This window comes from Bufo bufo, chromosome 1 (assembly GCF_905171765.1).
Source record: "Bufo bufo chromosome 1, aBufBuf1.1, whole genome shotgun sequence".
Taxonomy (NCBI): domain Eukaryota; kingdom Metazoa; phylum Chordata; class Amphibia; order Anura; family Bufonidae; genus Bufo; species Bufo bufo.
Window position 1 is genome coordinate 719,584,492 of NC_053389.1, and position 25,660 is coordinate 719,610,151.

Below are 25,660 nucleotides of genomic sequence, written 5' to 3' on the forward strand. Positions count from 1 at the left end.
ACTTGAATTACCCCCAGGTTCCATTTTTCATGTTGGCCTTAAAAAAACTGCATCAAAAGTTGCATGTGTATTTCCAGACCTCTAGGAAAACCTGTCCTGAAAAGATGCTGCTCACACAGATGCAGAGCTTGTTTCAGTGTGTCAGGGCCGTGCCTCCCGATAGTATATGAGCGGAAGGTGCTCAGATCAGATTCTCAGTACAAACAATAACTGCTCTATTCACTGCCTGCACCAGAGGTCCTGAAAACTGGGAAGAAATGAAACGGCACATCTTCTCGTGATAGAGTGGACGAGCGTTAATTACTAATTTATTATATTTACAAGAAATAATATTGTTAAAGGGCATCTGTCAGCAGATTTGTACCTATGACACTGGCTGACCTGTTACCTGTGCACTTGGCAGCTGGAGACATCTTTGTTGGTCACATGTTAATATGTGTCCGCATTACTGGAAAGAAAAAAAAAAGTTTTAATATATGCAAATGAGCCACTAAGAGCAATGGGGGCGTTGCCATTACACCTAGAGGCTTAGCACACAAAGCAGCACGAGACTTTAGCGGAAGTCAGGGCCAGGCGTGGTGTGATCACTTTTACACTGCCTGACCCTGTCAATCAAAGTGCAGAGGGCGCAGCAGTTGCAGAGAGAGCTGAGCCTCTAGGTGTAACAGCGACGCCCCTGTTGCTCCTAAACGCTCATTTGCATATATTAAAAAGTCATTTCTCTCAGCAATGCGCTCACATATGAACATGGGACCAACACAGATGCCTTCAGCTGCCAAGTGCACATGTAACAGGTCAGCCAGTGTCATAGGTACAAAACTGCTGACAGATGCCCTTTAAGGCCTGGGATACAACTAAATCCACCTTTACTATGTTGTCTGACAGAAGCACACCCAGGACTACCTGAATTACGTCAGCTGCAGCCCAATGACCATTGTGCAGGACAACAAGGAGAAGTATCCACCACATGTCTATAAATGGTGAGTGCTCCCTCCCCTCATAGGCACATAGATGCTGGTATGATCCTCCCTAGCCGCTGCCGAACTGGATCTAATTACTGGGGAACAAAACCTAAAGCTGCCTAACAAGCAATCCGCTGAGCGCCATCTCTTCCCAGTCCCCCCACACACAGAAATGCTTGGCCGAGCATGCATGTGTTGTGAATGGGAGAAAGCTGCTGTCAGACGTGGCTGATCTCTCAGGGAACAAAAGGATCAGGCATGTTGAAATCCAACAGGTCTAATCCTTCTTTCCTCTGCCATCAGTGGCTGGAGTTCAGAGTACAAAACAGTGCCCCCCCCCCCCCCTCAAACTGTTTGCAATCAGTAGTGGTAGTATTGTGGCAGTTAAAAGGTATTCTGGCTTCAAGAAGTTATCATCTATGACCTGTATAGAGGAGAACTATTACATCTGTGGGGGTCTATCCACTGCACCCCCCACCAGTCCTGTGTCCCCCATCTGAACGGTGCGGGGGATGAGCAGGTGTATAATCATTCTGTTCAAATTGTATGAGACTGCAGAAGATGGCTGTATAGAGATTAATGGAGTGGCGACACGCAGTCATACAGGGTGATGATGGACCCCCATCCTCATGATTGGTGGGGCTTCCAGTAGTTGGACCCCTGACCCATATGAATAGGGGAGGACTTATTAAGTTCTCTTGACATGCCCGTATTGCACATGAAATAACCATTCTGAGGCATCTTTTCTTCTGGCATTCCTCCGTTATTACTCCTGGAAATATATAAATAAAATGAAACTGAGCGTTACCAGTCTCCTTTGTCAGTGGATCATACTGACGCAGCCTCCATTTTCCCTTCTCCATGGAAGGTGATGGAGTGATGGTAAAGGGAGATTAATCACTGCATCACCCATTGTGTTTAATGGTTAGCATTCATGAAAACCAGTGCCAAGGCCCATTTGTTTTCAGCATTGTGGGGAGCCCAGTTTTTAGAGGCTGTGGGGGATTAGCTCTTATCCGGGGGTCATTCACACAATGATCTTCATCCACCGCAGGATTAGGGGCCAAACATTGCTTTATTTGGCAGCTCAGCAAAACAGACATAAATGATACAAAATAAACACCTGCCCGGCCGGGCTCTAACTAAAAATAACCTGACTCACCTCTAAGGCCCGTTCACATGCGGCTTTTCCCACCTTGTAGTCCTCCAGCCCCTAGGCTGTGCAAATAAAAAGTCCCTTGGGGAAGCTGGGCTCTCTAGTCTGCCCGACTAGGACCCTGCGACCCATTCGCAGGCGTCGCTCTGTGCCCCCCAAGTCCTCCAGCCCCCCACAGAACCACTGCAGCCAGTCACTGACCTCAGCAGTATACTGACCACTGAGGCCAGCGACTGGCTGCAGAAGTCACATGGGGAAAATGGCGACATCATCGCTGCAGGCAAGTAAACACAGATTGGAGGCGAGGACCAGAACCGTGCTGCTGGGACAGCAGGGCAGTTTAAGGACCCATTCAGACGAATGATGTAAGACTTTGCCCACTAAAAACTGTCAATTTTCCATCCGTGCTGAATCCATTTTGGCTTGAACTGAGTTCCGTTTGTCCCTTTGGTACCAATATGTCCTCTATTTTTTACATCTGTCAAAAAACCCACTGAATTGGTCCATGATGAAAATTGCATGTGTGACTGACTTTATTGTGCCAAGTCCGTGCGATATCTGTTCTACACTCACACAGCTCTTGAACGTGAAAATCACTTATCTGAATGATCTCTAACCAATGAGTATGTGTTCTTTAATTATAACACCTCCGCCTCCCCCAGCAAAAAACCTTCATTCTTTATATTGGATATTTATTCATGCAAAATCATTGACTTTGTGAATGAGAACCACATGCACCCCGTCCCGCATTACTGCTTCTCTAGTTTTATTTCATTTCTAGGAGATGTTCACCTTAAAGGGAACCTGTCACCTGGATTTTGGGTATAGAGCTGAGGACATGGGTTGCTAGATCACCGCTAGCACATCTGCAATACCCAGTCCCATAGCTCTGTGTGCTTTTATTGTGTAAAAAAACCGATTTGATACATATGCAAATTAACATAAGAGTCATATCTTGCTTGTGTGACCAGAGAAGAGTCATATTTTCAAGCTCTGACTCATCTCAGGTTAATTTGCATATGTATCAAATCGGTTTTTATACACAATAAAAGCACACAGAGCTATATGGACTGGGTATTGCAGATGTGCTAGCGGCCATCTAGCAACCCATGTCCTCAGCTCTATACACAAAATCCTGGTGACAGGTTCCCTTTAAGGCTACATGCACACGACCGTATGTGTTTTGCAGTTCGCAAAAAAAAAACGGAGGACATCCTTATGCCATCCTTTTTTTTTTTTTTTTTTTTTTGCGGATCCATTGTGACCATGCCTTAAACGGACAAGAATAGGATGTGTTCTATTTTTTTTTTGCAGGGCTACGGAACGGACATACTGATGTGGACAGCACACGGTGTGCTGTCCGCATTTTTAGCGGACCCATTAAAATGAATGGGTCCGCATCCTATCCGCAAAACAAAACGGAACGGACACGGAAACTAAATACGTTCGTGTGCATGTAGCCTAAATTAGCTACATGCACACGAACGTTGTTTGTTTCCGTGTCTGTTCCGTTTTGGTTTTTTTTGCGGATAGGATGCGGACCCATTCATTTTAATGGGTCCGCTAAAAATGCGGACAGCACACCGTGTGCTGTCCGCATCAGTATGTCCGTTCCGTAGATCCGCCAAAAAAATAGAACATGTCCTATTATTGTCCGTTTTAGGCATTGTTACAATGGATCTGCAAAAAAAAAACGGATGGCGTACGGATCCCATCCGTTTTTTTTGCCCTCATGTCCTGGTACAGGTCCAGCAAGAGATAAGTAATGTAATGTCACATCGGATAACACAGAAATGGCGCTCATTTATTACGTAGGGCTCCTCAATTTGAAGCTGCAAAACTCAACCAGAAACCACTTGTGCCAGATGTACAAGATACTAGAGCAAATGCTTCAGCAAGACATACATCACCGGGACAGCAGGTGAGTCTAGCAATCCATTCAAGCCGCGTGAATCATATGTTTGTGGTTGATCTATTATCAAGAATAATTATAAATATGGCGCCTCCGGTGTAACCCCAAAACACAGAGGACTCTTAAATTACAAACAACAAAGTTTGCAAAAATCAGTAGTACAGGTGAATGTAAGAAATGTTGTAATATATCTTATCATAGAAAAATGCCTCTTTCTCCACCCACCTCCCTCCTAAACTAACATTCTCTGCCGCCAAGCCACGCCCACCAGTGGCTGCAGGCAGCCGGCCACTCCGTCCAACCATACCCAAAGTCCCAAATACCCAAAGTATATGTTGACAATATGTAGTGGGGTAATGGAGTTCATGCTCCACACGCTCTCCCTGTAGATATTATTGCTATGAAGTTCAATTCTGACAAACTTGCTACACAAACATGGAAATTAAAACCATGAACTCAAGGAAGCAATGCCCCTTCCAGCTCTGGTCCTAACGATCGTATGATCACTGGGGGCTGGGTAACTGTACAAGCTGCTGACCCAGATCAGCTCTACAGTGAGGGTCTGGAGGCTGTATCCCCCCTGTAACTAGGGCTGGTATGTCAGAACAAATCAGCTGTAAAAAGAAATGTAAGGATCCATTCACACGTCCGTAGAATGGGTCCGGATCCGTCCCGCAACTTGGGGAACGAATCCGGACCCGTTCATTCTCTATGGGGCCGGAAGAGATGCGGACAGCACACAGTGTGCTGTCCGCATCTGCATTTCCGGAGTGCGGCCCCGATCTTCCGGTCCACAGCTCCTTAAAAAAAAATTGAACATGTTCTATTCTTGCAAAATATATAAAAGATAAACCAGGCACTCAAATATAGAGTAAATTGATCAGAATATTTATTCCCACAATAACAATAAAATATAACAATAAAATGTAACAATAAAATCCATAAAACACTTTAACCCACTAATAGCAGCAATAATCGGCATATACACTGAAAATCAATACATTAATCAAATAGCAGCGGCAGTGGGCATATATTCTAAAATGACGAATGCGGCTTGGTTGTTAAATACTGAAGTCGTTGTATCCAGAAGAAAACGCAATGCCGTACTTTATAACAAAGTCTTGTGACCACGCTTTGGTCTTGGATCGGTAATAACAAATTGCATAGCGGTGGCGTCCCACCGAATTGAGCAACTGTGTTGCTTAGTTTTACCTGGCCAGTGTGTCCTTATCCTACGTCCGGACCTGAAGGGATATGCTGTGGGCACGGTGTCACCTGGATATCCGCTCACGAAAATTATGTCTGTGGCTTTGTTTGGATTCCTCCGGTGTTCGTCGCTCTTCACAGCTATTCAGTTTCAGCAGTCCAGGGGAGCTATTTTTCCAGCATGCCGGTACAGGGTATTTAACCATACGCGTTTCGGGGTTCTCTGAATGACCCCTTCCTCAGTGGACCACTATAAAACAATCATTAATTCACACTGGCGTTTCTGGGTCCGCCTTTGAGATCCGTTTCAAGGCTCTCACAAGCGGCCCAAAACGGATCAGTTCAGCCCCAATGCATTCTGAATGGATAAGGATCCGTTCAGAATGCATCAGTTTGGCTCCGTTCCGCCTCCATTCCGCTCTGGAGGCGGACACCAAACGCTGCTTGCAGCGTTTGGTGTCCGCCTGGCGATGCGGAGCCAAACGGATCCGTCCTGACTTACAATGTAAGTCAATGGGGACGGATCCTTTACATTGACACAATATGGTGCAATTTTAAACGGATCCGTCCCCCATTGACTTTCAATGTAAGTCAGGACGGATCCGTTTGACTTACACTTAGACTTTTTTTGGACAGAATAATGCAGACGGATCCGTTCTGAACGGATACCAGCGTTTACATTATAGTTGCGGATCCGTCTGTGCAGATACCAGATGGATCCGCACCTAAACGCAGGTGTGAAAGTAGCCTAAGAACAAAATGATGGATAAAACATTGCATCACACATGCGTGCCCCCTACCACTTTAACCTATCTGCTCAATCATGTTCTATTCTTGTCCGCAATTGCGGACAAGAATAGGCAGTTCTATGGGGGTGCCGGCCGGGTGTATTGCGGATCAGCAATACACCACGGACGTGTGAATGGACCCTAATACTAATTTGCCCCCCAAAGGTTTTATATGATCTTATGGAGGCACAAAGTATAAAACAGAAAAAAAAGAAAATAAGACAAAAATGCCACCACAGATTCCTGTCTCCATATACCATAAACTATAAATCCCTTTATATAAAAATGGCCGTTATGGAAACGGGACATAATCTAAAATGTATTTTAGTTACTATTAAGCCTGAAAAATGTAAAAGACAGACTACTGTTTTAGAATTTTCACTATAACAAAAATGCTCTGATTGATATGCTTCCAGCAATGTGCGCGATTTTGAGTGCGCCAGTGGTGACGTTGACATGCGGGAGGCATGTCAATCAGAGCTGGGTGGTGGGTGGGCTTACAGCAGCCGCTCTGTGGCTCCGTGATTGCCTGGGGCCCCCCAAGTGACTCCAGGTCACAGAGTTCGGGCATGTCAGGTACATTTTATAAAGCAAATTTCTTCAAAATGACTATGATTAGGAAAAGCAACACTTGGGGATGGGAACTGTATGATGAGAGCAGCGCCACCATGTACCGTAATTAGTTGCATAGCGCCAATCTGGTGACGGGTTCCCTTGAAGCCAGCCAAAATGTGTCTCTTTCCTGTAGGCCGAACACACCTCCATGACGTGAGTAGATACCTGTTAACATGGCACCAATCTAGTTTGTATTTCCAAATCCACTACCAATAAGAAAACTTCCCGTCGTATGCAGGAACGTGCAGCATGATCCACAAGATCACCGCCACGCCGCAGAGAATCCTTCCCGTCTGCTCTGTGAACATCTCCATAAGCTATCAGTGCGCCAAAATTGGCGTCTTTCATTGCTCTCACCACCGGCTAGGGCACTATTTGAGTTAGTATTTATGATTTCGGAAAAATGCTCATTAAATGTTCTTGGTAATGAGAGGCAGAAGATTTGTCATCTAACTTACTAGCGTATTTAAAAAAATATTCCTATTATTTTGTAGATTGTCTGGAACCTAAGACCTGCCGTATATGAGGCCGATACCTCAGCAATTAATACACAGGCTCAGAGTATGTGATCGATTTAGCAAATACAGTATCTGAAGCTCATGTCAGATATGAACGTCATACACATATCCTTTTGAGTTTGTGATGTGAAACCTGGCTAGCTAGTACGTTCAATATAACTATTACCCATGCACGACCTGCCCAGGTAATAAGTCCGGCATTGGAGTGCAAATAACATAAGCACTAGGAAGTGAGGAAACTAGTGACTAAATCGAGTGATATATTACACTCTGATTGCACAGTGGTGTACAGGTTTGGTGTCCATGCTAATTTAAAGAAATCGGTCACCATGAAAATGCAATATAAGCTGCAGGCAGCAGGTTATAGAGCAGGAGGAGCTGAGCAGACTGATATATGTTTTCATGAAAAAAGATTCAGTGAAACCTGTAATTTATACATTTATATTCCTGCTCATTCTGGGCTTTGAAGTCCAGGAGGCGGAGCTATCAGTGATTGACAGCCTTCCCTCTATGACTGTGTGTACAGAGATAGCTGTCAATCACTGATAGGACCGCCTCCTGGACTTCAAAGCCAAGAATGAGCAGGAATATAAATGTATAAAATACAGGTTTTACGGAATCTTTTCCCATAAAACTATATATCAATCTGCTCAGCTCCTCCTGCTCTATAACATGCTGCCTGCAGCTCAAACACCATGTTTAACATGACAGGCTCCCTTTAAAAGTTTCAGTAGCACAGAAGTTTCCAACCATTTACAGGGCAGGAATAGCATCCTTGTAGTAAACCCTCCGTACTTCTGCTATGCCAGTTGTACATTTTTTAAACATAGGAGATTGCTGAAGGAGTCTGTGTTAGGACACGGTCATAGGCGGCATGACTATTGCCTATTTGATTAGATATTCAGGCAGTAATATATAATAGGCCAGGGATCAGCAACCTCCGGCACTCCAGCTGCGGTGAAACTACGACTCCCAACATGCACACTTGCTTGGCTGTTCTCAGAACTCCCATAGAAGCGAATGGAGCATCCTGGGAGTTGTAGTTTTACCACAGCTGAAGTGCCGGAGGTTTTTGACCCCTGTAATAGGCAGTCACTAAGCATACACATGTTCGGGTACTGAGTAGTCACAGATCAGAGCCGGGTGTCGTATGTCAGAGTCAGCTTGTGCTTACCTGATTCTGATATTTGACTGACATCCAAGGATGTCCTAAAATGAACACTGTCCTATCACTAGAGCTTCATCTATTGGATTTCAAAGCCTGAGGAGCCATACGCAATCCTTAGATCATCATACATAATTCCAGATAATACCCGCAGTAGTGTCAAGCAGATCACCCTTGTTTTCAGGAGTGATTGGTGCCAGTTCATGATCTAGCGGTCTGACTGAGGACTCTTAAAGGGGTTATCCGACCCTTTGAAACTGATGACCTAGCCAGAGAATAGGTCAGACCCTGACCAATAAGATGCTGATGACCTGTCCAGACAATAAGTCATCGGTTTCAAAGGGTCAGATAACCCCTTTAAGTTTCATGCACGTTTGGAAAATGCTTTCTTCCTGGATGTTGAGCTCTAGCTGTGAAGTTTAGTGCGGAGTAATAATGGTTTTGGGCTCCACCTTGATAACAGTGCATGCACAAAGCAAGGCCTAAAAAACTATCTAAATCTCTGCACGAATGTTCTAAAATCTCATAGAAAGCCTTCCTAGAAGAGTGGAGGCTACTGTGGCAACCTGGGTGGTGCAACTTTAAATTAAAGAAGTTGTCCTTGGTTGGGACCCCCCTCTAAGTGCACCTTCTGCTCATCCGTGCATTACATGGTTATCCATTCAGTTGTCTTTTTAAAGCATCCCTTGGACACCATGACTTATACAAGAACCATACCCTTGTGAGGTCTGAGAATCTACCATGTCATTTTTTGAAATTTAGTTTCGGAAGGTTCAATGTGAGTACAAATAAATTTGACCCAAATCGAAAGTGCTCACATGAACTAAAAAGTTGTGTCTGACACAGGGGTCCCCTAGGACTGTACGCCACCGCTTTCAGGATCTTTAACGCACAGACATCTACCGGTATATCCTGCTGCAGTGCCAGTGAGTAATGGGTCATACCTCATTTTACCTTTGGACCATATTCTTATTTAATTTACACACCTGCAGCAATTCAGAATATTTCCAAAAAGCTAAAAAAACCTGTGTAAATGGGTTAATAGTAGAGAAAAGGATTGCATTATGAGAGTCCTTCTGTGTGTAATAAGGGGTAACCGGTACATAGATGCTACGTGACTGCCTATATACATATTCTGTATGTTACATGTGACTGAATAGGCATGCATGAAATACTATTTGAATTTTTCTATGGGCCTTTTCTATTACTGCCATTTTTGTGGCTTTAAGAGCTTCTCGCCCTATGACGTACTATTATATCATGGCAAGCATTCAGCCTCAGTGGCCTGACATACCAGCAAGTCATGGAGGTAATTTACAGCCGAACTCCCACTGTGACAGCCTGGAGCCTGGATCAGCAATAGCTCTAAACCCGGCCATTTGACAGAAGTAGGGTGCTCCCACTCTCAGCCCATATCACCCCCCCCCCCTCGTAACGTGAATTCAAAAGATTTGATAATGAATAAGTTTACGCAGGCTAAGTAAATAAATATATTTGCTTAGTGATTAAATATAAGATAACACAGCTAAACCACATACTGAATAAAAAGTAAGTACATCACTAGCCTAAATGGGGTGGAGACTCCATCGATCATGCTATAACACATTGCTGTGGCTATCTACCACGTTATAACACATGACCGACACCACAGGGTGTACAAGAGATAGGGCAAATCAATACTTACATACTAACTAGGATGCAGTTCTTGGTAGAGTCCCCCCTAATGAATGTGTGCCACAGAGTTTAAACCTGTTCGCCCCTCCTCCAGTGTGCATCACGCATGTCTCTGAGATCACTCTGGAATGTGGTCTTATCAGCACAATCGGGGATGGGTACTTGATTTACAAGGCACATCATTACACAGAATGGTAATAATTAAAGGGAACAGAATTAAAGGGACAGAACCAATCAGCAATAAGAAAATACCCTTACAATATACCTTCCCCACCTGATAGCAGAGTGCAATGCCTAACAGTGTCCTCCAAGTCTGCCAAGTACTGTAGCCTATTAAATGGGGTTTCTGGGAGTAAAATATTGATGACCTAGCCTCGGGATCAATATATGGCCTATTAGCACTCACCGGAACACCACAGCCTCTTCCTAGCCCAGAGATGTCATGTTCATTGGTCTCATGGCCTATGTGCAGTTCAGTCCGATTCAAGTGAATGGGTCTGGACGACTTTAAAGGGTAACTGTCTTTTTTCTTTTATTTGCTAGTTTTTTAGAGCTAGGCATGTGTACCTGAGTTAGTCTGTCAATGATTGTCAAAAGAGCTGTAATTACTTTATAATAACAGCTTTCATTAATGTCCTCTGTCCCTTTCCACTGCTCCCTTAAAAGACCGTTGCTAGGGCTGGTCTGTCTTCATTTTAGTATAAGCAGAAGACAGAGGGGCGGTCCTTCACACTGCATGCCTGCATTAGGCTTCAGAGTGAGGAGGCGTGTCTCTCAGTAATTCAATCTGATTGGCTGGCAGGGAGCTGCTGGCTACAGCAAGTGTGTATGGGAAGTGAGGGAAAGCAGTTTTGGCCTCAGAGAACTGGCAGAGGAGCCATCTTGAGAAGGTCCTCATATTGTAATTGTTTAAACAGCCGTAACTAAAGGAAAAACTCCAGGAAAACAGTGGTATGGGAAGAAACTAAACTTGTATAGGAGCGATGCGTCCTATTTAAAAAAAGAATGGGACGGCTTGGGTGTAATTAGACCTGCTCACCGCTGCAGAGGCGACGACAAGAAGGTAAACAGTGAGGAGGAGGGCGCGTGCCTCCTCTTCAAACAGCTGATCGGCAGGAGTGGCGGGTGTCGGACCCCCGCCGATCTGATATTGATGACCTATCCTGAGGATAGTTTAGCAATATTAAAAGCCAGGAGAACCCCTTTAATTGAAGATGACTGAGGAGGAAACCACTTTTGAAAGCAAATCGTAAAAAAGCGAGACTGAAATTTGCCAAAATGCATGTTGACAAGCCACAAAACTTCTGGGAGAATGTCCTTTGGACAGCTGAGACAAAACTGGACCTTTTTGGCAAGTCACATCAGCTCTATGTTCACAGGTGCAAACATGAAGCATAGAAAGAAAAGAACATTGTACCTACTGTGAAACATGGAGGAGGGTCTGTTATGTTTTGGGGCTGCTTTGCTGCATCTGCACAGGGTATCTTGAATCTGTGCAGGGTGCAATGAAATCTCAAGACCATAAAGGGATTATTCAGCGACATGGACTCTGCAACATCTGACCATGCCTTCACACTTTATCCACACAGTCAGGCCTCATGCACACGACCGTTGTTTTGGTCCGCATCCGAGCCGCAGTTTTTGCAGCTCGGGTGCGGACCCAGTCACTTCAATGGGGCTGCAAAAGATGGGGACAGCACTGTTGCTCCGTTCCGTTGGCCCGCAAAAAAAAATATAGCATGTCCTATTCTTGTCCGTTTTGTGGACAAGAATAGGCATTTCTACAATAAGCTGCCCGTTCTGTTCCGCAAATTGCGGAAGGCACACGGGCGGCTTCCGTTTTTTGCAGGTCCGCGGTTTGCGGACCTGCAAAAAACGGAACGGTCGTGTGCATGAGGCCTTAGTGTTTTGGTCAGTGATTGTGAGCTAAAACCAGGAGCGGAGCCTCCACAGACATAAGGTATAAAGTGTGAATAAGGCCTAAGGCCTCCTGCACACGGCCGTTTTTTTTTTTTACCGTTTACTGGCCGTTTTTTGTGTTCCGTATACGGAACCATTCATTTCAATGGTTCCGCAAAAAAAACGGAATGTACTCCGTATGCATTCCGTTTCCGTATTTCCGTTTTTCCGTTCCGTTTTAACATAGAACATGTCCTATTATTGCCCGCAAATCACGTTCCGTGGCTCCATTCAAGTCAATGGGTCCGCAAAAAAAACGGAACACATACGGAAATGCATTCGTATGTCTTCTGTTTCCGTTCCGTTTTTTGCTGAACCATCTATTGAAAATGTTATGCCCAGCCCAATTTTATCTATGTAATTAGTGTATACTGTATATGCCATACGGAAAAACGGAACGGAAAAACGGAAACACAACGGAAACAAAAAACGGAACAACGGATCCGTGAAAAACGGACCACAAAACACTGAAAAAGCCAAACGGTCGTGTGCAATAGGCCTTAGTAGGAGGTGAATGATGTTTTTGCCTTGTGAGTAATTCCAGCTGCAGTTCTAGTAAATATCCCTATACATGCATTAATATGAATTATTACCGTTTTTCTTGTGACACTTCCAGCTATTACACTATTATATTGTCGCTTATGTCATATAGTCCTTGCTATCACTTATAGAAACCAAACATATTCCAGAACACAGCATATATAACGTCAGTTCGGCGTCTGCTATAATAACCTACGCCTCCCTTGGGCATAATACTGCTTCCCCTGGCCCTGCGGCAGCAAACCTCCAGCACCTGCTTAAAAATCCATATCCTGTGACAGAACACGCGCACCTCATTTCTTAATGGAGTGAGAGTGCTGCTTTACCAGCTGTTCCTTGTGCATGGCATGCAGGCAGGAGCCGCGATATTATTAACTAGTCGGGGGCTCCAGCTGGGAAATTGCCACCTATAATTTGCCACCTTCTATCCTTAAAACAAGGTAAACCTCAGTCAGCATAATAAAACCAAGATCCTGATTGTGAAATGCCATGATTAGGCCCGGGCCACTGTCAGCAGCTGCATTGTGCGTGACAGTCCATGTTGAGTATTTGACCTCTGTTTTTTCTTCATTTTGAAAATCTAAACACATTTTTAAGGTTTGCATTTTTGCATTTTGTGAATTTGTTTTTCCTCCTACAAAATAAAGATTTATATCACAAGCAAACATGTTTTATTCATGGTATCCTGTTGTTAGGAAGACTTATATCTTTATTTTTATATATATATATATTTTTTTATATCTATATTTTATCTACAGTCAGGTCCATAAATATTGGGACATCGACACAATTCTAACATTTTTGGCTCTATACACCACCACAATGGATTTGAAATGAAACAAACAAGATGTGCTTTAACTGCAGACTGTCAGCTTTAATTTGAGGGTATTTACATCCAAATCAGGTGAACGGTGTAGGAATTACAACAGTTTGCATATGTGCCTCCCACTTGTTAAGGGACCAAAAGTAATGGGACAGAATAATAATCATAGATCAAACTTTCACTTTTTAATACTTGGTTGCAAATCCTTTGCAGTCAATTACAGCCTGAAGTCTGGAACGCATAGACATCACCAGACGCTGGGTTTCATCCCTGGTGATGCTCTGCCAGGCCTCTACTGCAACTGTCTTCAGTTCCTGCTTGTTCTCGGGGCATTTTCCCTTCAGTTTTGTCTTCAGCAAGTGAAATGCATGCTCAATCGGATTCAGGTCAGGTGATTGACTTGGCCATTGCATAACATTCCACTTCTTTCCCTTAAAAAACTCTTTGGTTGCTTTTGCAGTATGCTTTGGGTCATTGTCCATCTGCACTGTGAAGTGCCGTCCAATGAGTTCTGAAGCATTTGGCTGAATATGAGCAGATAATATTGCCCGAAACACTTCAGAATTCATCCTGCTGCTTTTGTCAGCAGTCACATCATCAATAAATACAAGAGAAGCAGTTCCTATGGCAGCCATACATGCCCACGCCATGACACTACCACCACCATGCTTCACTGATGAGGAGGTATGCTTAGGATCATGAGCAGTTCCTTTCCTTCTCCATACTCTTCTCTTCCCATCACTCTGGTACAAGTTGATCTTGGTCTCATCTGTCCATAGGATGTTGTTCCAGAACTGTGAAGGCTTTTTTAGATGTCGTTTGGCAAACTCTAATCTGGCCTTCCTGTTTTTGAGGCTCACCAATGGTTTACATCTTGTGGTGAACCTTCTGTATTCACTCTGGTGAAGTCTTCTCTTGATTGTTGACTTTGACACACATACACCTACCTCCTGTAGAGTGTTCTTGATCTGGCCAACTGTTGTGAAGGTGTTTTCTTCACCAGGGAAAGAATTCTTCGGTCATCCACCACAGTTGTTTTCCGTGGTCTTCCGGGTCTTTTGGTGTTGCTGAGCTCATCGATGCGTTCCTTCTTTTTAATAATGTTCCAAACAGTTGTTTTGGCCACGCCTAATATTTTTGCTATCTCTCTGATGGGTTTGTTTTGTTTTTTCAGCCTAATGATGGCTTGCTTCACTGATAGTGACAGCTCTTTGGATCTCATCTTGAGAGTTGACAGCAATAGATTCCAAATGCAAATAGCACACTTGAAATAAACTCTGGACATTTTATCTGCTCATTGTATTTGGGATAATGAGGGAATAACACACACCTGGCCATGGAAGAGCTGAGAAGCCAATTGTCCCATTACTTATGGCCCCTTAACAAGTGGGAGGCACATATGCAAACTGTTGTAATTCCTACACCGTTCACCTGATTTGGATGTAAATACCCTCAAATTAAAGCTGACGGTCTGCAGTTAAAGCACATCATGTTCGTTTCATTTCAAATCCATTGTGGTGGTGTATAGAGCCAAAAATGTTAGAATTGTGTCAATGTCCCAATATTTATGGACCTGACTGTATATACATATTTGACATGAAATGTGTCAAAATGCCCTTTGTCACGCATCAGGGGTCAGAACAAACCTCCGGGACGTCAGGCACGACCGAAATACTAGAGACAATGAAACAAACCCCAATGTACTGCCACCGAGCAGCGGGAGTAATCCACTGTGCCACTGACTAGCCATACTCTGAAGGGGCAACTCTAGAGCGTGGCAGCAGGAACCGGAAACCAGAAGGTACCAAAGGTACCAGCAGTACATTGAGCAGGCAAAAACAGGGCATGGCAATTCAGAATACAGGTAATAACATAAACCAGGCATAGCAAGAACAGAAATCAGACATAGACAGACATGGTATAAACGGACTGGGCATTCCCCCTCCGGGGAACACAGGAACCCACTTCCGCAGACAGGAGCAGTGAGGCGCTGCAAGACAGACATAACAGAACAAGAACACTAGGAGCAGTAAAGACTGCCACAGACATAAGCAGAACAGGCATGGACAGACAGGAACAGACGTAGATACGCTTTTCTAAGCGCACTGACGCAGAAACAGCTCTGCTAAGCTATGGACAGATACAGATCAGACATGAACAGGCAAAGACATAACATAGCAACCAAACGGAAACATCAATGCAGAACAAGGAATACCACACAGAAACATGGACAGACATGAACGGCAGCAGGGACCCCAAGGGTCAGTAGCAAGGGGCGAACACATCATAACCAGGAACAGAACAAACAAGACTGACCATGACACTCCACGTTCACAGGCTGAAATAGCCAGTTAATGAGCGCACCTGCAAGGACACACCCACGGAACCTCAGAGGGGAGTTAACCCTTAGGCCTCTCTCACACGGGCGTCGCGTGTGAGGGCCAGATAGGATGCGGGTGCGTTGCGGGAAAATGCACAATTTTTCCCGCGCGAGTGCAAAGCGTTTTAATGCATTTTGCACGCGCGTGAGAAAAATCGGCATGTTTGGTACCCAGAACCGAACTCGGACTTCTTCACAGAAGTTCGGGTTTGGGTTAGGTGTTCTGTAGATTTTATTATTTTCCCTTATAACATGGTTATAAGGGAAAATAATAGCATTCTTAATACAGAATGCTTAGTAAAATGTCCACTGATTGGTTAAAAATAATAAACTAATTTAACTCACCCCATCCACTTGGTCGCGTAGCGGATCTCCTCTTCTATCTTCAGGACCTGGCTAAAGGACCTTTGATGACGTCACTGCGCTCATCACATGGTCCATCACCATGGTGATGGACCATGTGATGAGCGCAGTGACGTCCTCAAAGGTCCTTTAGCCAGGTCCTGAAGAAAGAAAAAAGAAGAGGAGATCTGCTACGCGACCAAGTGGATGGGGTGAGTTAAATTTGTTTATTATTTTTTAACCCCTCCATCCCTAATTTACTTTGCATTCTGTATTAAGAATGCTATTATTTTCCCTTATAACCATGTTATAAGGGCAAATAATAAAGATCGGGTCCCCATCCCGATCGTCTCCTAGCAACCGTGCGTGAAAATCGCACCGCATCCGCACTTCCTTGCGGATGCTTGCGATTTTCACGCAGCCCCATTCACTTCTATGGGGCCTGCGTTGCGTGAAAAACGCACAATATAGAGCACGCTGCGATTTTCACGCAACGCACAAATGATGCGTGAAAATCACCGCTCATGTACACAGCCCCATAGAAATGAAAGGGTCCGGATTCAGTGCGGTTGCAATGCGTTCACCTCACACATTGCACCCGCGCGGAAGACTCCCCCGTGTGAAAGAGGCCTTACAGAACCAAACAGGAGGTACTACAAGCAGGTCAGAGGTAACAGAAACCGCAGCACTGAAAACTGCAGTTCTGGACGTTGCCAATAGCAACCATCCGGCAATGCCCTCTGGGATATCATACTGCCAAGAGGAAGGAAAAGTACATGGATTGCGCACACCACCGAACCGTCGCCAGCACGCAGCCCCGAGCAACCAGCCTACACAGGCACGTTTATTCAAATGGACCGCGCTGCTCCAGAGTAAACAGAAAGATCCTCCTTTCCAAATCACACAGACTTCCTTGGATATGGGAAAGCATTCGCAGTTCAACCCATGTGACTGTGCTTCACTATTTGTGGCAACCTTGATCTTTCACAGAGGTTCGCAAAGGAGAGGGGAAAGTGAACGCAGGTGACCTGAATGCTTTCCCATATCCAAGGAAGTCTGTGTGATTCGGAAGGGAGGATCTTTCTGTTTAGTCTGGAGCAGCGCGGTCCATTTGAATAAACGCACCTGTATATGTGAACAGCGCCCACTTCACAATTGGAACTCGCGACGCACCATAAAAAGGCAACGTACTAACGGCTGTTTATCTTTAGCTTACACAGGCAACCTGCAGCCGGTACGCTCGGTAACGTGCAGCCAGCCGACACAGCAACACAGTTACAGTGAGGCAACACGTAACACCCTTAAAGGGGTTAGGCCATGGCAATACCTTTCTAACAAAACTAGGACCAGCCCTGTACCTCATATGGATCCAGAGATTCCCCATTCATTGCTCCAATTGCTCTGCTAGATGCTAGTCAAGCTGACAGCTCAGGAGTGTGTCCTTAAGGCCTCATGCACACGACCGTTGTTGTGTTCCGTTCCGCAAAATGGGGTTCCGTTGTTCCGTGACAGTCTTGTGTGCCTCCGCGTTTTTCCGTGAAAAAAATAGGACAGGTTATATTTTTTGGACGGACTGGAACCACGGATCACGGACGCGGATGACAAACGGTGCATTAGCCGAGTTTTCAACGGACCCATTGAAAGTCAATGGGTCCGCAGAAAATCACGAAAAAAACGGAACAACGGACACGGAATAAAACAACGGTCGTGTGCATGAGGCCTAATGCAGAAGCTCAGGGATGTTTTCCTCTTTGCTGCAGCTCTCTCCCTATCACAACTCAGGGATGTGTCTTTTCTCCTGAGGCTCATCACAACTTCTAACAGAAGATATGATTGTTGGACGTTGAAGGATGGAACTGAGCATGTATGACCACCTCATCAAGGTGGACATAGAAATAAGTAAAAGAACAAATAGCAGGTAGCACTACACTGCGTGCAGAATTATTAGGCAAATTAGTATTTTGACCACATCATCCTCTTTATGCATGTTGTCTTACTCCAAGCTGTATAGGCTCGAAAGCCTACTACCAATTAAGCATATTAGGTGATGTGCATCTCTGTAATGAGAAGGGGTGTGGTCTAATGACATCAACACCCTATATCAGGTGTGCATAATTATTAGGCAACTTCCTTTCCTTTGGCAAAATGGGTCAAAAATAGGCCTTGACAGGCTCAGAAAAGTCAAAAATAGTGAGATATCTTGCAGAGGGATGCAGCACTCTTAAAATTGCAAAGCTTCTGAAGCGTGATCATCGAACAATCAAGCGTTTCATTCAAAATAGTCAACAGGGTCGCAAGAAGCGTGTGGAAAAACCAAGGCGCAAAATAACTGCCCATGAACTGAGAAAAGTCAAGCGTGCAGCTGCCAAGATGCCACTTGCCACCAGTTTGGCCATATTTCAGAGCTGCAACATCACTGGAGTGCCCAAAAGCACAAGGTGTGCAATACTCAGAGACATGGCCAAGGTAAGAAAGGCTGAAAGACGACCACCACTGAACAAGACACACAAGCTGAAACGTCAAGACTGGGCCAAGAAATATCTCAAGACTGATTTTTCTAAGGTTTTATGGACTGATGAAATGAGAGTGAGTCTTGATGGGCCAGATGGATGGGCCCGTGGCTGGATTGGTAAAGGGCAGAGAGCTCCAGTCCGACTCAGACGCCAGCAAGGTGGAGGTGGAGTACTGGTTTGGGCTGGTATCATCAAAGATGAGTTTGTGGGGCCTTTTCGGGTTGAGGATGGAGTCAAGCTCAACTCCCAGTCCTACTGCCAGTTTCTGGAAGACACCTTCTTCAAGCAGTGGTACAGGAAGAAGTCTGCATCCTTCAAGAAAAACATGATTTTCATGCAGGACAATGCTCCATCACACGCGTCCAAGTACTCCACAGCGTGGCTGGCAAGAAAGGGTATAAAAGAAGAAAATCTAATGACATGGCCTCCTTGTTCACCTGATCTGAACCCCATTGAGAACCTGTGGTCCATCATCAAATGTGAGATTTACAAGGAGGGAAAACAGTACACCTCTCTGAACAGTGTCTGGGAGGCTGTGGTTGCTGCTGCACGCAATGTTGAAGGTGAACAGATCAAAACACTGACAGAATCCATGGATGGCAGGCTTTTGAGTGTCCTTGCAAAGAAAGGTGGCTATATTGGTCACTGATTTGTTTTTGTTTTGTTTTTGAATGTCAGAAATGTATATTTGTGAATGTTGAGATGTTATATTGATTTCACTGGTAAAAATAAATAATTGAAATGGGTATATATTTGTTTTTTGTTAAGTTGCCTAATAATTATGCACAGTAATAGTCACCTGCACACACAGATATCCCCCTAAAATAGTTAAAACTAAAAACAAACTAAAAACTACTTCCAAAAATATTCAGCTTTGATATTAATGAGTTTTTTGGGTTCATTGAGAACATGGTTGTTGTTCAATAATAAAATTAATCCTCAAAAATACAACTTGCCTAATAATTCTGCACTCCCTGTATGCAGATACATTTGATTGGATAGCCCAGTGGATATATAAAATGTTTAATTCCATCTAATTATAAAAGTATTCAGATCCATGTGCTGTTTGAAAAATTTAGAATTTTGTTTGTGGGAAAACCCCTTTAAGGGTGTTTTTTAGTGTTTTTTCGGCTCCAGGAAATGTTGTAGTTTTATTCCGGCCGCCTCTCTGCATGTTTGCCGTGCTGCCGCCGGAACTCCGCCCCGCGCCTATTATAGTCAATGGGGCCGGAGCTATAGTCCGGGGGCACACGTGCACTAGCGGCAGCACGGATCCCACAGGCTGTTCACCCGCCGGAGTTCCTTGCCGCTAAATGTTATGTCGTGAACTGAATGTACCTTGTGAGATATAATAATGCGTAACTTTTATTAATCTCTTTAAAATAAGTGAGACAGTGTTACTAAAATTCTTACACACGCACATTGGTGCGTATGGATCTTTGCTAGGAGAGGGGTATAAGGTCTTTTGCCCTAGTGAGGGCTTGGCGGTTTATGGTGGGGGTTGCTTCTAGGCGAGATCTGCAGATATTGCTCAGTATTGAATATATAGAGCTAAGCCTACTTATCTCTGACCCTAACTCTAGTCTTGAGTGGGGAGATAGGCTAACTGGCTGTAGTCAGAGCACTCGCCCTGAAAAGAGCGACCCCCAGCCGCTGGAACCTTGGGCCTGACCTAATTATCCCTTCCTCTAATAGCTGACTGCAAGTTCTATCCGACGCATTTCGCCATAATACAATGGCTCATCAGGGAGCGATCAGCGCAGTGGCAGAGCTTCTTCATATAAAATGGCAATGTCAAGGAAGACAGCCTATCTTACATTGGGTTATTTAGTTCCTTGCGCTAGTGGGAAAGTAGCCTAAGTCTCCAACTGACACAGCGTCTGGACAGGAAGTCAGTTCCCTTATTCATTCCTATGTGACTGACACTTCTTAGGAATGAATAGAGAAACTGACTTCCTGTCCACACATAAGACGCTGCGTCAGTTGGAGTGTCACATGACACAGCTGAGGATCAGAAGGGAGCAGATAACTCAAAATACAGGCTAAACAATCAAATCTTACATTTTCCAGTCTGGCAGGAAGGCATAACTACCTGGAGGCTGTGTCACTCAATAAGAAAGTGACATGTGGCTGTGTGAGTGTATATGTCTCACGGTACGTCACTGTACTGCTTGATTTCCAATAGGGGTCTGACTGTATAGAGGGTCATTAATAAAGACGTGCAACAGATTCAGGGCAGAAAATACTACAACGTAACGGGAATCTGTCAGCAGGAAATTCACTGTTACACCAGGCACAGTGGTGTATCTTGGTTTTGTGCTGCCCTAGGCGAGACTAAACTTGGGCACCCCACTAATATAAATTTGACCCACCCCTTCCTGTCAAGGCCAAACCTCTTCCTCTGTAAACCCCACCCCTTCCCCTTTAGGCTCCACCCTTTCCTGTTAGAGCTTCACATCTTCCTTTCTGTATTTAAAAGTGAATAACGATCAGTGCATTGGTGGCCGCGGCCTGGCCTCAGTGTTCAAGGTGCAGGATCCGTTCTGCACTTGGAGGAGATAAGGCTCACCCTAGCGTTGCCGGCCCGTGACTCCACCTCCGTGTGACGTCACGACGGCAACGCGCGGACGCAAAAGGCAGGGGAGCTCGGGAGGAAGTCAGGAGGAGGAGGAAGTAAGTCTTTCAACTCCTTCACTATGCGGCGCCGGCGATGCCGCTTGCATAGTGAAGGATCGGATCGGACAAGGGGCAAAAAAAATATTTAGCATATTGTGTAACTATCACTAAGCAAACAAGGCATTTTGCCGCCCCATTGGCAAGTGCCGCCCTTGGCAAATGCCTTGTTTGCCTCGTGATAGATACACCCCTGACCAGGCACAATGTCTTGTAGGGCTAGCTCAGCTGCATGATACCTTTTACTTAGTGATCTGTTGCTTCATTCTGCAGAAAAAGTACTGTACATCCATATGCTGATGAGCAGGTAAGTGCACCGAGGGCGGGCCCAAGACACTTTGTGCACCGTTTCTCCCCCTTCCTCTTCTTGATTGACAGCAATTGCAGACTGGCCATATATCCTACAGGGAAATCTCCCAGGGGGCTGCCCGAGGCCAGGTACATAACGATCTTAATACCAGGAGCATCAGGTACCCTCCTGAACTCAACTGTATCACCGTCCTCAGTGTGGTTTTTGCTTCTGCTAGGGCGGTACTTTGTGCTGCACTACGGTATTACTGTCCCCGCCTGCTTATGTTGACCCTGCCTTCTTGTGGCTTGTGTTGTTCCTGGCTTCTGTCAATTCGGACCCACCTACAACATGAGGCCACTTTTATGTTTTTTCCCAGTCCGCCCCTGATTGACAGGACCAGGTTCCTGCATAGTCATCTCCCCTGCCACTCTCCATGAAGGACATTACTTTTTTTGGTGAGTGCCAGACATTTGTTTCTACCATTGAATGTGTGTGGCAGATGTGCCAACTCATCCAAACAGCAGATGAAGGAAAGAAGGATCAGGCAGTAGAATTTCAGCATGACTAATCCTTCTCGTGGGACACAAGCCGTCAGAGGCGCGTGGAAGCGACTTAATTCCTTTGTCCCCATTGTCAACACATGTTCGGCCAAGACAAGCGTACCTGCATACGGGGGCGTTCAGCTAACAGCCATCTGCGGTGTATAGGCACCGTTAGTTATTTATTAGCAGTTAGGACATATGGCTCTGGACTGGATAACGAAGACGTAACCTACATTTCATTTCAATGACTTTTTTGACATACATGTGTGCTGATTTTGGCTTAGGCAGGGTGCTGAATCTCTTTAAAGAGACCAGTCCTGTATGGAGACTAATTGGAAGTTCTCCATGGTAAGGAGGCTTATGGGGAATATGGCCAGGAGATTCAGCACCCTGCCTAAACCACTTCCAGGGCATCAGCCAGAATCCTACTCTGTACTGGTGAGGGGCGAGCCCCCCGAAGCAGCTGTCTACGGATGGATATCCGACCTGGCTATTCACCCTTGTCAGATCTTGGCTCATAAGGAGCCACTTTCAATAGGTAGCGCCAGCCAGGGGTGCACCACCAATGAGGCCAGCTGAGGCGATCGCCTCAGGCAGCACCAGGTAGGGGCAAGAGAGGGGCAGCCAAAGGTCCATGGGCTGAAGAGAAGGGGTTAGGTTAAGAAACTGGCATTGGGGAGGGAGGGGCGCCGTTTCAGTTTTCGCCTCAGGCAGCAGAAAGGCTAGGTGCACCCCAGGGCGCTAGCCAAATGGTTCACTTCCATGGGAGATACCTCTTTGCACATGCTGGTCTTGCACACATCTAGTAACATTTTGCACCATTGAGAACAACAGGAAACTGCTACATTTTACCCAAATTTTTGCTTTTTATAAATATCGCCAATGTGTTCATCTGTTTTACAGCACAAGCTGACCCGGAGCACACGCATCGTATGTAACCCCGAGAACGTGACTCACCGCGACCTGCTCAGCCAGAGCTATGGGATCAGCCTGCCCCTGATCAGCTGCAAACCAAAAACATCTGTAAGTCTGCCAGCTGTAATCCTCTGTCTCCGTACAGTCATAGCGTCTTATGTCCTGTAACTCAAGCATACAGATCTGCTTGCTCATCAATGAAGATGTTAATAGAGATTAGACAACCCATCCATAGTCCTTACTCTACACAAAGCCTGGATTGTCATCTGTAGGGCTTTGTCTGCCATACGTCTGGGTATAATGTAAAAGTAATGGCAAACTGAATATACAGTATGTACAAGGCTTCTAAGGACTTTAAGTCACTGGGTTGCCTTTGCTGACAGATTCTTAAAGGGAATGTATCACCTATAATTTTTTCTGCCAGTTAAAATCTGATAGTGACGCATATCCTGTTTTGTACTGTGTTTTTTTTATTTTTTTTTCCAGTCTTTATTTTTTTATTCAATTTCTCAACATGATTATGGGGGTGGCCATCTTGCCTGAGCTGTAGAGATATGCTTTACAGCAGCCACCATGAGTGGACAGAGGGGACTCATTGCCTTCTATGAGAGAGTCTTCTAGGCATGCTGTGATATCACTTATTATGGTAGATCCTGATATATATAATATCTGTCATTGTAATCCTGCCTGTGATGATAATGAGATGGCTGCTGAAATGTAATCGGAACAGATGGTGCCTAGTAATAGGCATAGCAGCCATTGGAAATGAAATATTACATCAACAGAATTCATCAAAAATTCTTAAAAAGTATGTTTAAGTAGATCAAAGTTGGCTCATGCAGCTGGATGGGGCGATGATCCAGTGTATGTAGGGGCTTTTTTGACTGTCAACCCCATGGCAGATGTCAGAAGAAAGAAGGACCAAGGGGGTCATTTACGAACAGATATACGCCACTTTTTCACGGACGGGGCATGGACGGGGAAAAGGGCCGACCCGTCTCATTTAGCATTTTCTAGGCCTGTTTTAGCTGTAGAAAATGGTCTAAATCTACGCCAGCAAGGGAGCTGGCGTAGAGTTAGACGAGTGTGATGTCCACCTAAGCTATGTAGAGGCAGGCACGTCTACATAATTTAGGCGGATGAACCGCCATCGCAGGAGGGATGAAGACTGGCGTCTAAATGGCCGGTCTTCATAAATGTCCCCCCAAGTGTTCACTGCAAGTCTTCCTAAATCGTGGTGAAACGCCGCAGTTCAAAAAATGGTGACATAGGACGAACGCCCTGCCATAATATACATTTCATGCCCTTGTTTGAGTTTGTCATGGAGATTGACTTTCATTGTAATCAAATTGATGTTTTCATTGCAATGTACTTACTAAACCGGTAATGGGAAGCGTGACAATTTCCCTGATCGAATGGGGAGGTAATTGTGTGTGTAGGAATGGAGAGAATATTATACAAGAGAGAGAGAGGAAGAAAAAACAAGCCCGGAACTAATTGCCGGCGAGTTGGAGCTGATTGGAGTCAGCGTTCCTTCCACCTAGGATCGGGGGACGCTCTGATGTGCTCCATCTGGGATGACAAGGAGAGGAGGATTCTGCTGGTAAACAAATTAATCTTTGGAAAGGTCACCATTTGTTTTAAGTTTTTATCCAGTGCTTGTCATGTGGAATGGGAGATTGGCTGTCATTTCGCTATGCAGGGGCGCACGGTGAGCCTCCGACATTGCTTCTCCACCGCGCACAAATCCCTGGAAACAGCTCGATGCCTGCTTGCAATGCCATGGACGGCTGCGTTACATCTGTCTCTGGACAGGAAATGAGGGCCACCACTGAATCCCAATAAGATGGGCCCGCTCTTTTCTGCCTGGCCTTATGCCCGCGTGCCAAGCACCAGGCAGACTGAGCCAGCTCACGTCTTCCTCTCTCTCAACCCCCCCACCCATCCTAAGCTCGCTCCTTTCTGCACCGCTGATGTCACCCGCTCTGGGAAGCAGATGTGGCGTTTGCAGAAGTTCTGCATGCATTCCCCTCGCCGCACCTGCTGGATACATTTCCCACCAGAAATTCCTCGGGTGCTGCAGACGGAAATCATTCTCTTTGTAATATCCCTGATGCAGAGGTGGATACTTGTTCAGTGTCTGCCGCGTCCCCCCTGCAGTAGTATAACAGAATGAAGCAGAAATAATGTCTTCCCAACATCATTGCATTCACTGGGTTAAATCTTCCTCCTTCTAGGTGCCTATTGAGAGGATTGCCAGAGGCCCCACTGTCAGTCATCTGTCGGTACTACCAGCCTCCCATCGTATGGACGCCTCTCTGCCTCCACCACCGGTGCATGAAAAAGACATGCAGAAAGGTGAGAGGTGGAAATGCAGACACCATGGCCTCTACGCTGGGGGATAATTGCCAGGATCTGCCACCTGTTTTCCCTATGGCCAGTGACAGCATAATATATGTGGGGAATTAAGCTCATCAGACGACATTACACAGATATACTTCATTAATATTTGGCTTTATTAATCATGATTTCTATTGCAATGTCATATCCGAAAAAATGTTTGCCTTGTATGGAATAAATAGAAGCTATTTCCCACATCAAGTGCCTAAGGCGACGTTCATACTTTGCGTTGTTGTTTTCTGGGATTGAGATCCGGCAGAGGATTCAATACTGCAAAAAAAAAAA

The 25,660-nt window shown here is 45.1% G+C and overlaps 1 protein-coding gene across 1 annotated transcript in view; it reads left to right on the plus strand.

Annotated features, from left to right (window-relative positions):
• The window catches only part of IQCH (IQ motif containing H), a 141,165-nt gene that overhangs the window by 10,804 nt on the left and 104,701 nt on the right, over positions 1-25,660 (plus strand). Inside the window, exons 3-6 of the mRNA XM_040414305.1 lie at positions 886-980; positions 3,934-4,039; positions 22,964-23,083; positions 25,213-25,333. Of these exons, the coding sequence (XP_040270239.1) occupies positions 886-980; positions 3,934-4,039; positions 22,964-23,083; positions 25,213-25,333 (442 nt within the window). The remainder of the gene's footprint in view (positions 1-885; positions 981-3,933; positions 4,040-22,963; positions 23,084-25,212; positions 25,334-25,660) is intronic.